Raw genomic sequence first — 13309 nt, forward strand, 5'->3', positions numbered from 1 at the left:
TATGAGAGGAAGTCACGAAGAAGAAAAAAAGTCAAGTCCAACTTTTGTCTAATTAGAATCTCAGCAGAAAAGGCTAACAGATGGAAAGGCTGCCCTGGACAGAGACTGGCTGAACTTCCCTTAGAAGCGGCTAAAGGGCCAAATGCAGAGAAAACACAGCCATTCACTCAAGAAACATTTACCGAGTGCTTAATGCATGCCTGTTGTGTTTTAGAGGACTCTCCCTGAGAGGAAACAAGATTGCCTGCACCAGGACAGCCAGAGAGACGGCAGGTTTCCCCAGAGCAAAGTGGAAGCTGTGTGCCAGATCCACAACCTTTAAAGTAGAGCCAGGATTAAGAAATGGCCTTTTCTAAAGAACCCTGGATCTTCTTCTGGGCACATGAAAGCAGGACACATGCCTGTCCTCCTGCCCTTGTTCTTTGTAGCCAGGTTCCCTACTCTCACCCGCTTAAGTCTGTGCAGTCATGTTAATCCTCAGGGTGCATGTACTCACAAACACTAGACCAGGCTGGCCTCGAACTCACAGAGGTCCGCTTGCTCCTGCCTCCCAAGAGCTGGGATTAAAGGTGCGCACTGTCACTGCCCAGAGATTTCTTCTTATTTTAACCCTCTAGCTTTGCCTTAAAAATGTATTAGTTCCCTTTGTGCATGTTGCGTGTACACTAGTGACAGTGTGATCTTGCTGTCATTATGAATCGCAATGTAAATCTCTGATATGCAGGATATCTGATATTCAACCCCAGAGAAAAGGCTGTTCAATCCCAAAGGGGTCACAACCCACAGGTTGAGAACCACCACACTAAAGCCACTTTTGAAAGATCTACCTGCTAGGATGGAAGGAAATGAGCCATCCTACCGAATAATGGGCAAATATAGTGTGAATGTGAACCAAATCACACACAAGCTACATAAAAACCATGAATTAATAATAAAATGACAGATGTATGATTTTGGGTAATAGTAATCCAAAGACAGGGGAAGCAGTGGCTGAATTAAAGAGTTTCATAGCTTGTCTGAGAGAAGGTCTAGGGGGCTGGACAGATGGCTCAGTGGCTAAGAGCACTTGCTTCTCTTGCAAAGGACCAAGGTTCAGTTCCAGGAACCACATGGCAGCTCACAACTGCCTATAACCCCAACTCCAGGTGATCTGACACCCTCCGCTGGCCTTGGGGTCACCTGCATGTATGGTACACATAAGCTCACACGGGCACACACCCATAGGCATAAATGATCTCTTTGCGGGGGAGGAGCTACATTAAATTTAGACTCTGTTAAAAAAAAGCTTGGTACAGGAGTAAACACCAAAATTGTTAAATTCCCAACAAATAAAAAAGAAGGAATAAAACAGAGTGGGAAGCCCAAGTCTAACTTAAGTTTCTTTCACAGAAGGAAAAACACAGAAAGGCCAAGATTAAGAAAGAAAGAAAGAAAAAAATCAGGAGCCGCACAACTTCAGGAGTGCTAGGGCTAGGACCATGGGTGCTCCCTTGCCAGCCTAGGGTTCTGTTGGGTCGCAGTAAAACCTTTATGAGGGGAATCTAGCACAAGGAAGCGCCCTTGAAGGCAGCATTAGGACAATGTCCATACTGCTAACAGATTACCACGAGAGTGGTGTCATGCGTAGACTTCCACCATCATGAGCTGTCTCATCACAGGTTAATGTGGTCAAGTGACCACAGGCTGAATCCTCCGAAACCATGGGCCAAAAGATAGCTTTCCTCTTTCTAAGTTGCTTGTCTCTTGTATTTGTCACAGAGATGGAGAGGTGACTAACACGTGAACACTAAAGCACATTCAATAAGAGCAAAATCATCTTATGTATATCTTGTGAGCGCCACAGAACTATTGGAAGATGGGAAATTTGAAATTCAGGGTAACAAAAAGATTAATCATAAATAAACATTAACCAAAGGAAAGCTGAAATTGCTATTTACTAGCAGATACTATTAAGACAAAACATTTACTAGAGAATAGGTCAGATTTTATACTATAATAATAAATATAATAAGAACTTCAATTCACTGTGAGGAGTTTTTAAACTGTAAATTAACACGCACACATATTCAGAATAATTATATCTTGTATAAAAGTCTTAAACCTAGAAAACAAAAATTCTGCAAAATAATATGTTTATAATTACTGATCACCAGCATATGAAAAGTTGACTCAAATGTAGTCTGTCTTAACAGTAGAACTGAGTAGCTTCAGTTGTTGAATGTCTATAAAACTCTATACCTCATAGCCAAATACCAAACATTCTTCCCAAGCATGAAAGGACCATTTACAACACTTGACTTCTACAGGTCTACAAAGCAAAGTTTAAAAGAAGTTGAAAAAAAAAAAGTCAGTATATCACACAAAGCTGCAAATCACATTCTCTGACCATACCACAAATGAAAAAGAATGGGAAATCTTTCAAAAGAGCCGGCTTAAATTAGCTTAATAATAAGACCCTAAAAATAAAGTATGAGTCAAAGAAGGAATAACAATGAGACACTCAAACACTAAGAATGGAGTAACAGTTAACATACACATTTCAGCAGGGCAGATAAGGGGACTGCTGCGCCAGCCTCCCTGAACGCAGAGATGACAGCTGCGCGTTACCACACCCAGCAGGCCGTCTTCGTTATTTTATAATAATCGCTTGCACCTGTGTTTTTATGCCAGGATATTGCACAGCTTAATTAAATAGTCTAAGAGGATTGTCTTCAAGACCAGTGAGATGGCTCAGTGTGTACAAGCTGGAAGGAGAAGACTAATACACACATACAAAATAAATACGAATGATTTAAAAAGAGTAATTCTTCCAGTAGGGTGCTTTACGGATATGGACAGCTACGCTACGTGCAATTTTGTTTGAAGATGGAGTTCCATGTTTTGCCTTACGTGCTTGGGCTTAAGGAACTCTCCTAGGTCAGACTCTCACGTAGGTGGGATTACAGGGGTGTACTAACACACCTGGCTTAGACTTTTTTTTTTTAATGCAAAAAAATGAAGTCTCCTTGCTGATAAAACTTCATTCATTAAAACTCCTCGAATTCTTACTCCTCCTCTGTGTGACTGGTAGTCACACAATGAACAGTCAGGCAAGGCTGGATCGAACTCCTGTCACGGTGGCTCTATTGTCACGCATGGCATTGATTCTGCTCCCCAGGTAGGAAAAAAGGTAGATTTTTATTGATGTTTGGACTCAATGCGGCACACCACATCTTATGACTCATAAGATGAATCATCTTGTATTCTATATATAGATGCAGCTTAGACAACAATATATTTGCTCACAGACTAAATCTTGGCACCACTTAAAAAAAGTATATATTAAAAAAAAAAACTTGTTGAAGTGCAGCCAAGGGAGTCCATAGATGCAAATTTATAGCTTTAAATATTTACACAAAAAAAAAAAGGCTAGAAAAACTGAGCTGAGGATCCAACTTACACTGGAAAAATGTACCAAAGCACAGTATAGAGGAAAGTGAAGAACAAATGATGCCATAATTGAGAATTAAAAAAATAATAATGTAACAGATACTCTCATGATCAGTTAATTCAGCAAAAAAGAGGGAAGGCACAAATGACATTTCATATTCAAACAATACAGAGATACATTCTTTCTAGATATTTTAGCTGTACATTTTAGCTGTGTGTATGTCTATATACCACAGGCATGCGTGGTACCCATGGTGAGGTGGGGATGGGGTTTGGATCCTCTGCAACTGGTTACAGTTCTATGTGATGCTGGAAACTGAATCTGCTCTGGACAAGCAGACAGTGCTCTTAACCACTGAGTCATCTCTCCAGCCCTAGTACTTCTTTCTAAAATACCTATTGCAAATTAGAGACACTGCTTAGGCCAGAATTGTGGCTTGGCTAACTTACTTCTCCAACACATAGAATAGCTCATTAACATGCTTAGCAGAACCTTAGGGAGGGCAGCATTAGGCTGGCACTAGGGGGAAAATCACCCTATCCAGTTGGACTGTATCTTAGGACAACTGTACAGGAATCAAAAGAAGACATTGAAGGAGGAGGAGGCCAGAGAACAAAGCAGCCAGCACTCTCTTCAAAGATCATCCATGTCCTTCAAACCAACCTTTTTACTTTTGAAGAAAAGTGATGGAAGAACAATTATCTATGTGTGTGAGGGCACCCTGAAGTAGAAATGTTTTTTGTTGTTGTTGTTGCTGTTGTTGTTCTTTCCTGATTCAAAATCCCTTTGCCAGTCTTCAAGGTCCCTGCCCTATGCACTGAATGAAACATCCAGCTGGTAAGGGCTCTGACTCAATGTTTGCATTCCATCGAGTTTGATTCTGCCCAATATCTAACAAGCAGATGAGGCTGAGACTCTCCGACAGAACAGCCTATGCTGAAGGTCAGCTTAGGCAGAAAATCCCCTTGAGTGGATCTGGCTTGGAACAGCTCTACAATTGACAATCACTCCCTCACGTGGCTCCTTGAAATGTTTTCCAATTGTTATGAAGCTAGGACAAAGGTAGATGGTTCTAAGTGACTGATTTACCATGCTCACATCAGGATGATAAGGACCCACTGCACCAAATGAAGTCACAGCTTCCCCAGCAGCCAGCCTGGCTGGTTATTTAGAATGCCACCAAGTGAAACAAAGGGCATATTGACTAGAGGACCACCATAGTAACAGAGAACTCAGGTTGACCCGTGACAACCTCCTTGACAGCATGGGACACCGGCAGAGTCACTAACATCAGCAACCTCAGCTCTCCTTCTACAAAGCTAAGACAATTCTATCTCGCCCCAGTTTGGCTCAAGGACCAAGTATCACTTGCAGCCTGTCTGCTTTCTACTTCTCCCAGTGTGTACCCTTTGTATGTCCTAAACTTTAGGTCTCTGAAAATGCGCTCAGCTCATAACATTAGCTGAAGCTAGAGTTACAGTTTTGATCATTACTTTGATAGTATTTGAAATAACAATGAATTTGTTCATATTCTAAATCAAAGAAAGCACATAGAACCCTATGAGGTTCTGTGAGATTCTGAGTTACTTTGGGTGGTGGGTGTTTTCAGGACAGTTGGAGGAGTTTCTACCTGAGAGCCAACACATGAGAGGTAAGCCACAAGAAATTAATATTCTTTGGGGTTTGGAAAGGAAATCTTTTCAGAAAGTTTCAAAAACCTCATCAACAGCTTTAAGGCAGGCATCCTGAATAACATTTTAGTCTGCCCCTGAAGAAGTTTGGTTACTGTTGTGTGCACACTGAGCTGTCAGCTGCTAGTGACAATAATGGCAAAGAGTACACAATATGCAATAATGCATAGAATGAGAAAGCCAAGGCCTGAAGAAGTTAAGTGACAGACTGAGGCCACATAGCTCTCTAGAGACCATGTCAGGATGATCTCCTGACTTCCCGCCATCCTGCACTTTGTCTAAGAATGGTTACCTCTCTGACATTGCTCTATTGACCCTGGGCCCTCAGTACATTCCTGAAGCACCTGTCAGTATTTGCTCACAGAGTTTTATGACCCTCTTCTTGGATGCCCAAAGATCACATTCACTCAAGAGCTGGTGTGCGTTTTGGTTCTGAAGGCTTTTTATGTTCACCTTTTAGGTATACTATCTGTATGCATATACACGCATGCGTGCACACTGGGGGAGGGGTCATGCATATGTGTGCATGTGTACACAGAAATCAGGGGGAAACTTTTTTGTTGTTTTTTTTTTGAGATAGGGTCTCCAGAATTTCACTGAGTGGGGTACACAGCCACATATGGCCTTTCAGGAAACACCAGCTTCAATGAGCTATACCCCAACTTTCAACATGATAACCAAGGAAAGCGGAACTACAGAAAAAGCATTTCTGCCTTCTGGTCACACATTTTCCTTGTTATCTAAACAAGTGTTTTGGACAAGAACTAAGTTAGAAATGAAAATATTTCTTTCTCACTTACCTGAGTACACTTAATCTTATATAGATTAAGCCGAACTAAAACTGTAGGCAAAATTCAGCATGGTTCCTCTGTGGACCAGGTACTTCTAAAGCAGTTTCTTTCCTCTTTCTTTCCTTCCTTCCTTCCTTCTTTCCATTTGTAAGGCTTTTGTTGTTTTTGTTTTGTTTTATTTTATTTTATTTCAGTTTATTTGCTTTACATACCAAGGGTGCCCCCTCTCTCCTTTCCCCTAAGTCCTTCCTCCCTCCACAACCCTTCCCTTCTCCCCTTCCCCCCAGAAAATAGGAGCCCCCTCATCAATCCTCCCTAGCACACCAAATCACACCAGGATCGAGCACATCCCCGAGGCCAGGCAAAGCTGAAGCAGTTTCTAAACTGACTTAAAAAGTGAAAACCCACAGCCTCAAAACTCACATCCCTGGAGGGTGAAGAGTCAGATCTAAGTTAGGGTCTGAGTGAGAAAGACCCCCACCCCCAAAGAGTGTGAGGATTGCCTCCTCCTCAGGCTCCAGCAGCCACCACAGTAAAAGAAGAGAAATGCCCATTCCTGCTGCCTCCCCATGATTTACGAACAGGAAAACCTCTTGTCCAACATCCCACCCTTCCCGACTTCTCTTAAACTGCTGCTCTTTGTCCTCAGAGCAGTTTTACCAAAATTATTGCCCGGGAGAGCCTCGACCTTTGTCCCCTGCATTTCAGATAACCATTTGGACATTGGAAAAAAAGTGCACTGTCTTCAAGTCTTCAAAGTAGACCCCCACCCTGTCCCTCCCTGGAGATAGTCCACCCAGATGTGCCACCATAGTTCAACGCTGACCCAAGGCAGGAGTCCCCAGCCAAGAGGGGACCCATGCTCTCCAAACACTGCAAACCCATCTCAGTGACTACCGTGAAGGCAGGTGTGTGTGAAGGAAGCCTCTCCAAGTTGGCTTCTAGGAAAGTTTTCCTCTTTACCTGAAGCCAGATCATCTCTTAGCCCTTAGGGCTGGCCCACAAACAAAGGCTTCCCCAGGTATTTGCAATGCAGCACTTGCATGGCTTAGAACCCAGTGGGTCCCCAAAGGTGGTGGGGTCTCCAGGTCACGAAGCCTCCATGGACCTAGCCTGGAGGCCACCTCCTTACACTCGCTGTGCGGCCGGGAGATGGTGCCCAGAGACAGGCTTACCTGGCTGACGATGGTGGAGTGGGTCTCCACATAGCGCCAGCCGCCGCTGCAGGACACCAGGGGGGCAGAGCGGTTGGGGAAGGCAGCGAGTGGGTCGCAGCTGAGCTCGTGGCTGGTGTTGGCGGCTTCCAGCAGGTAGCGGTGGCAGTGGCCTTGGCCGCGGCGCTCAGCGAGGGCGCGGAGCTCCGGGGTGGTGAGGTTCCACTCCTCCTCCGGGCTCCAGGCGCAGCGCTCGGCCAGCGCCGTGGCGCGCGGCCCGCGACACCAATAGTAGTCTGGCTGGCTGCCCAGAAAGACCACGCCGACAAAGAGGAAGGCGAAGGTGACACCCGTCAGGCACAGCAGCAGGAACACGCGCCGCTGGAAGCGCCCGAACTCGCCCGCCTTCCTCAGCACCTGGTCGAACGTGGGCATGGTGCGCCCCGCCACCTCGCCTCCTGCCGCCCGCCGCCCGGCCTGCAAGTGACCCGCGGGCGCCGCCGCCCGCAGCTCTGCACCCGCCGCCCCCGCCTCGCTCTCTCGCTCTCTCGCTCTGGCAGCCCGCCCCGGGCCGCTCCTCCCGCTCCAAGCTCCCGGCCTCCTGCTCGTGCGCTCCCCGGGCCCGGGGTTGGGGTGGGCTCGCGGCGGTGGCACCGTGCGCCAAGGCCAAGGACCTGTAGCCTGCCCTAAAAGGACGCCCGGGTCGGAGTTCCCGGAGTTCCAAGATCACCCAGACTCGCTGGAGTCCCGACTCGACAGACTCCAGGAATAGCTTCGAGTGCTCTTAAGGCTGCTGGAGCCGAAGCCTCTGTGCTCCAGGAGCAGGGTTTCACACCTGGCCTTGCCTCATCACATGCCTAGAATCCGGGTGGGATGCTGACGACAGAGCAGAGACTGCGTAACCGAAATGGGGCAGAGGGACAGCCCGCAGGGCTAAGAGATTTGCTTAGTCCCAAAGTTCAAGAGGACAAGGACCGCTTCAAAGCAAAGTCCTTCGCATACACTCGTATCTTGAATCCCTGAGGAACAGTGTTGCTTAGCCGGTTTGAAGCCATCCTCTTGGCGCCCTCATTCCCCTCGAAGATCAATAGGACATGAGCGCAGCATGTGTGGTATGCACCCCATCGCAGGACCCAGCGGGTTACCAATCAGCTGCCAGGCTGTGGCTTCGGCGATGATGATCGCGGTACCACTGTGATAGCACGCTCTACACACAGACTCTAATTTCTCTGCCCAGCTCTTCTCCCGGTTTCCACCTCTTGCCATCAGCTAGCCCAATTTAGCTAGCTTTCCCAAGGGATCCAAAGAGTGCAGATTGACCTACCTTCCCCACGCCAAGAACTCCAGAGCCAGGCTGCCTTGCTCTAGCCATCGACATGCCCTTACTGCTTGTGACACATAGAAATCTAATCGGCCCCAATTGTCTCATCTTTTAAATGAGTCTAATAACACAGCTCCTTCGTAGGATCCCCGTGGAGATGGAAGGGATTAGCAAGAGGAAACTTCCAGAAAAATGTTCAGGTATTATTTCATTCAATAATTCTTACCGTAGCTGTTTAGCTGTTCTTTACTGCTGAGAAAGCATCAGCCACGGGTGGGCCCAAGAATTTTAGAACTGCTGAAACCATACAGCATAAAAAGTGCCCCTCTCAAAAAACACACACCCACTCCCCAATCGCTTCTGTATCTGCATATCTCACACCCTGCTCTGGTCCCATTTGTAACTGTCTGTGGGGACCGCCAGACTGGGTCACCCCTCTCCAGCTCACTTCCTCCCCCTGACCTGGCTTTTGGTACAAGCACATCCTGCCTGGCTCAGATTCAGAATCTCAGTACCTCTCACGCCTCCGTCTCCAACTCCAAACTCACCTGCAAGGTGAGGCTCGACCCCGTTCCCCACACAAACACACCCCAGCTCCCTTTTCTGACCAGCTAATCCCTGTGTGTGTTTATTCACTCCCCTTACAGTGTTACTCCATCGCTTGCCTACCTCAGCTCGATTGCTCCCCTACATCCCAAGTTCCACACTGGGAGAAAAGTGCCTTCTGAACGACAGTGGTGCCCAGTAGGTGCTTAGCAAACGTTTGTGTGATAAATGCAGGCCGCTTTTCACGCTCCACCACTCTTATGTGTGCCCCACCTTCCTCTTCTCCTACTCCTCTCATCCCTCTGTGCCTCACAGATGGTCAGCTGCTCTAGGCACCATGGCCCCTGTCCTCTGGACCGGCCTGAACCGGTCCTAAGGGATGACTGTCCAGGAGGCAGCTTGGAGGTTCAGCCCTCAGTGGCTTGCTTTGATCTCCAATCATCATTTCTCAATCTCATTTCTCAAAGCTCTTTTGAAGTCTTACCCTAGTTCTCCCTCTGTCCCCTGCTTACATTCTCTCTGTTTCGTGGGGGCCTGTCGGATTTCGGGGACATTGTATATTTGTGTGCTTTGCTCATTGATAAGCTTGTGCGATAACTCCAGTGCCGTCTTCTTAGACTGTGGATTACCATCTGATTTCTCTCCCTACAAGAGATCTAAATTTGGGTGGAATAAAGGATACATTTTTCGTAGCCCCTGATTTTTGTGTCTTGCCATAAAAATCGCATTTTACTAAGATTTCAAATGCTACCTCATATCCACATACATACACACACACACACCTACACACACATACATACATATACACACATGTATACTGCCTTGCACATGGTAGTCTGCGCTGAGCAGACTGGCCTTCATACAGCTTTGTTAAGTTGTATTTTTCACATTGAATCTTAGTATCTCTGTTATCTGCAGTTATTTCTGGTAGGATCTAATTTTACTGATATCATCCATATGGTCAGGCAGCTATCAGAATGCACGTTACTTTGCCTGGATTTACGGCACTGTTTCTGTCTTTATGCGACTCCTAACAGTGCTGGGAGAACCTGACCAGTGCACTTCATCCTGTCCTGTGGCTGTCTGTCCTAAGCTGCTGTCACTGTTCATCTCTCTATCACAGTCCTAAGATCTCTAGAGCGAATCCCACCGCTCCTCCCCCATACACCTCACCCTCTTCAGAATGAACCCAGCCATTCCTGGGGCTCTTATCTTCCATATACACTTTACATGTCGATAAAGTCCATGCAGATTTGACTGTTTACTGGAACTTTTATTTAAAGTCACATGTACACTCCTGCTTCCCACCCCCCTCTGTTTTGAAGGGAGTTTGAGAGAAAAATCTCTCTCTTGAGCACACATACACATATGTGCCTCAGTTGTGTCAGGCAAGATCTCTACCACATTGCCAGCCCTTTTTATCCTCAAAACACTAAAAACAGTTGGGTGTGTTGCAGCACTCCTGTAATCCCAACACAGAGGCAGGAAGACGGCCGCAAATTTAAGGACAGCCTGGTCTATATAGTGAGTGTTGAGTAGCCAGGGCTACACAGTAAGACCCTGTCTCAACAAAAACAATAAGCCCACTGCATACTGTTCTATACCTGCACTAAGCAAGGATGGGACAGCCACACACATCCTTAAACTCACATTCATTAAAAAGAAAAGATGACAAACTGTGTTCCTCGCAGCCACATGTGTTTAAGTAGCTAGCATGTGGCTTCTGCAGAAAGAGAATGTTTGTTTGTTTTTTGTTTTTTGTTTTTCCCATCATCAGGGAACATTCTGGGGCATATTACTGACCTAGGTGCTGTTACCAACTAATGGTAGCTGGAGTTTACAGAAACAACTGAAAATAGAACCCCTGGCCATCCCACCACCTATCTACAGCAGAAATAAAGTCATATCACAAAGATGCTTTCACTCCATGCTTACTGCGACGCCATTTCTAATAAGCAAGCTATGGAACCAATCTTGGCATCCATCCATAGATGAATGAAGAAAGTGTGCATCAGTGGATGGATGAAATATAGACAGATAGATAGACAGACAGATAGATAGATAGATAGATAGATAGATAGATAGATAGATAGACAGACAGATAGATAGATACATAGATAGATATGTATAAAATAATGAATTCCTCTCACTTTCAGTCTTGGTGGAACTGGAATATATTGTGTTAAATGAAAACACTCAAACCCACATGTTTTCATTCATGTGAGGAAGCTTAAAAGACTGAGCTCAGAGGAGAGACAGAGGATTAATGGTTGCTGAAGTCTGGGAGGGGTGAAGGAGGTGGAGACAGAGGTTATAGATCAGCTACCAAAATGAAACTGAAGGAGGAATTAGTTCCAGTGTTCCCTGATACAATAGCGTAAGCACAAGGTAGCACAACTAAGGTGCATTTCAAAACAACCAGCAAAATCCAGAGGTTCACAACACAGAAATTAGCCTGATTAGGTAATAACATATTATACCACATTCCACAAACATATATAATTAATATGTTAATTTGAAAGATAAAATGCCAATTGAATAATCATTAAGTGCCCTTTGCCTTCAGCTTTTATAAAACATACTGCTATAACTATTTTTTAATCACTTTTAATTATGCATGTGTGTCTGTATGTGGCTATGTGCACATGTGTGCAGGTACCTGCAGAGGCCAGAAGAGGGCACAGGATCGATAGAGCTAGAGCTCCAGACAGTAGTGAACGGTCTGACACAGGTTCTGTTCTTCAAACAGCTTCTCTAGGAGAACACCATGTGTTCTTAACCACCGAGCCATTGCTCCCACTCTAGAAACGTGATTGTTACCGTTGCTTAATCTCAAAATTACATCTGTCATTTTGACAGTTTTAGACTGGCAAATACAAGGTGTTATAATACACATATCAAAGTAAGCAAATCTCATTTATTCTGTTTGAACAAAGTAAAGCACACACTTCTGTGCACAGCCACATAAGCACACACACACACACACACACACACACACACACACACGCACAACTTGTTTGTTTTAGAAAACCAGGATAAATGTTACGATGTAATATTTTTTTTAAATGTATTGATGTGACCCTGGCAGGTGAAATGGTACCAGCATGTTCTTAGAAGAGGGATCAAAAGGACCCATATATTCTGTCCCTGATTTCAAGGAGTGGCTAAGAATGCCCCAGAGACTCATTCTTTCCATATTTGGCCCACTGGAGCAGCCCCTTCCTCCATCACGTTAGTGTAGCAAGAACTCCTCGGCGTTGCTCTTACTCCACAGACTGCTGTAACTCTTCTTTTAGCCTATTTTGATGCTTTAGACACAAATGTGCCCCACCAAGTTCATATCTTGAAGCCCTCACTTCTACTGAGATAGTATTTGGAAACTGGTGGACAGTTGGGTAAGGTGAGGTCATGAAGATGGGGGTCCTGTGATGAGACAGTGACCTTCTTTAGAGGCTATGTGACCCTTTAAAGGAACAGGGTGAGAGAAGGAGCCATCCTAGTCAGGCTGTCCTTACAGCTTGGTCTTCCAGTTGAAGAACCATCAGAAAGTCAATGCCTGTCACTTCAGGGTCCCCGTCAGTGCTGTTCCATTTCAGCAGTCAAGTAGATAGAGACAGCTGGCAGAAAGAGTTGCTTCCAGAAAGAGAGAGAGACTGAACAGTGACACCCATGACCTACCTTCCCTGTGTAAACCCTACAAAGATGTAAACGCCTTCAAATAGGAAATGGTGATATTAACAGAAAAAAAAAAAGAAGTTTCTCCATTAGGCCTTTATCAGCCACCAGCAAGAGAGACCAAGATGATAATAGTTTAAAAGCCTATGTGCTAATTTGTATTGAAAAAAAAATCACAAAAGGGGATATAGAATCTGTCCTCTGGGTTCAGTGGACCACTCTCTGAATGATATCATGTAAGAGCCCTGCAGAGACTGATGAACCAACCCAGGACCATGCACTGAGAGGACCTAGAACCCCTGCTCAGATGTAGCCTATGAGCAGCTCAGTCTCCATGTGGGTTCCCTAATAAAAGGAGCAGGAGCAATCTCTGACATGGACTCTGCTCCCTGCTCTTTGATTACTCCCTCCTGGAGGGGCAGCCTTGCCAGGCTACAGAGGATGAGGATCCAGGCAGTCCTGATGAGACTTGATAGGCTGGGGTCAGATGGCAGGGGAGGAGGACTCCTCCTTTCTGTGGACAAGGGGAAGTGGACGGTGGGGGGGGGAGAAGAAGGAGGTTGGGACTGGAAGGAGATGAGGGAGAGGGCTACAATTGGGATATAAAGTGAATAAATTAGAAAAAAATAGAAAATAAATTTTAAAAGAAGATTAAAAAAAAAAAAGAGCTCCATCACACTGAGAGGAAACTGGGAGTGATA

The 13309-nt window shown here is 45.5% G+C and overlaps 1 protein-coding gene across 1 annotated transcript in view; it reads right to left on the reverse strand.

The window, feature by feature from the left end:
* Nucleotides 1-7865, reverse strand: part of Slc22a3 (solute carrier family 22 member 3) — an 82435-nt gene extending 74570 nt beyond the window's left edge. Inside the window, exon 1 of the mRNA XM_021647744.2 lies at nucleotides 7088-7865. Within this exon, the coding sequence (XP_021503419.1) occupies nucleotides 7088-7501 (414 nt within the window). The 5' untranslated portion in view covers nucleotides 7502-7865. The remainder of the gene's footprint in view (nucleotides 1-7087) is intronic.
* Nucleotides 7866-13309: the final 5444 nt, after the last annotated feature.

This window comes from Meriones unguiculatus, chromosome 20 (assembly GCF_030254825.1).
Source record: "Meriones unguiculatus strain TT.TT164.6M chromosome 20, Bangor_MerUng_6.1, whole genome shotgun sequence".
Lineage (NCBI taxonomy): Eukaryota > Metazoa > Chordata > Mammalia > Rodentia > Muridae > Meriones > Meriones unguiculatus.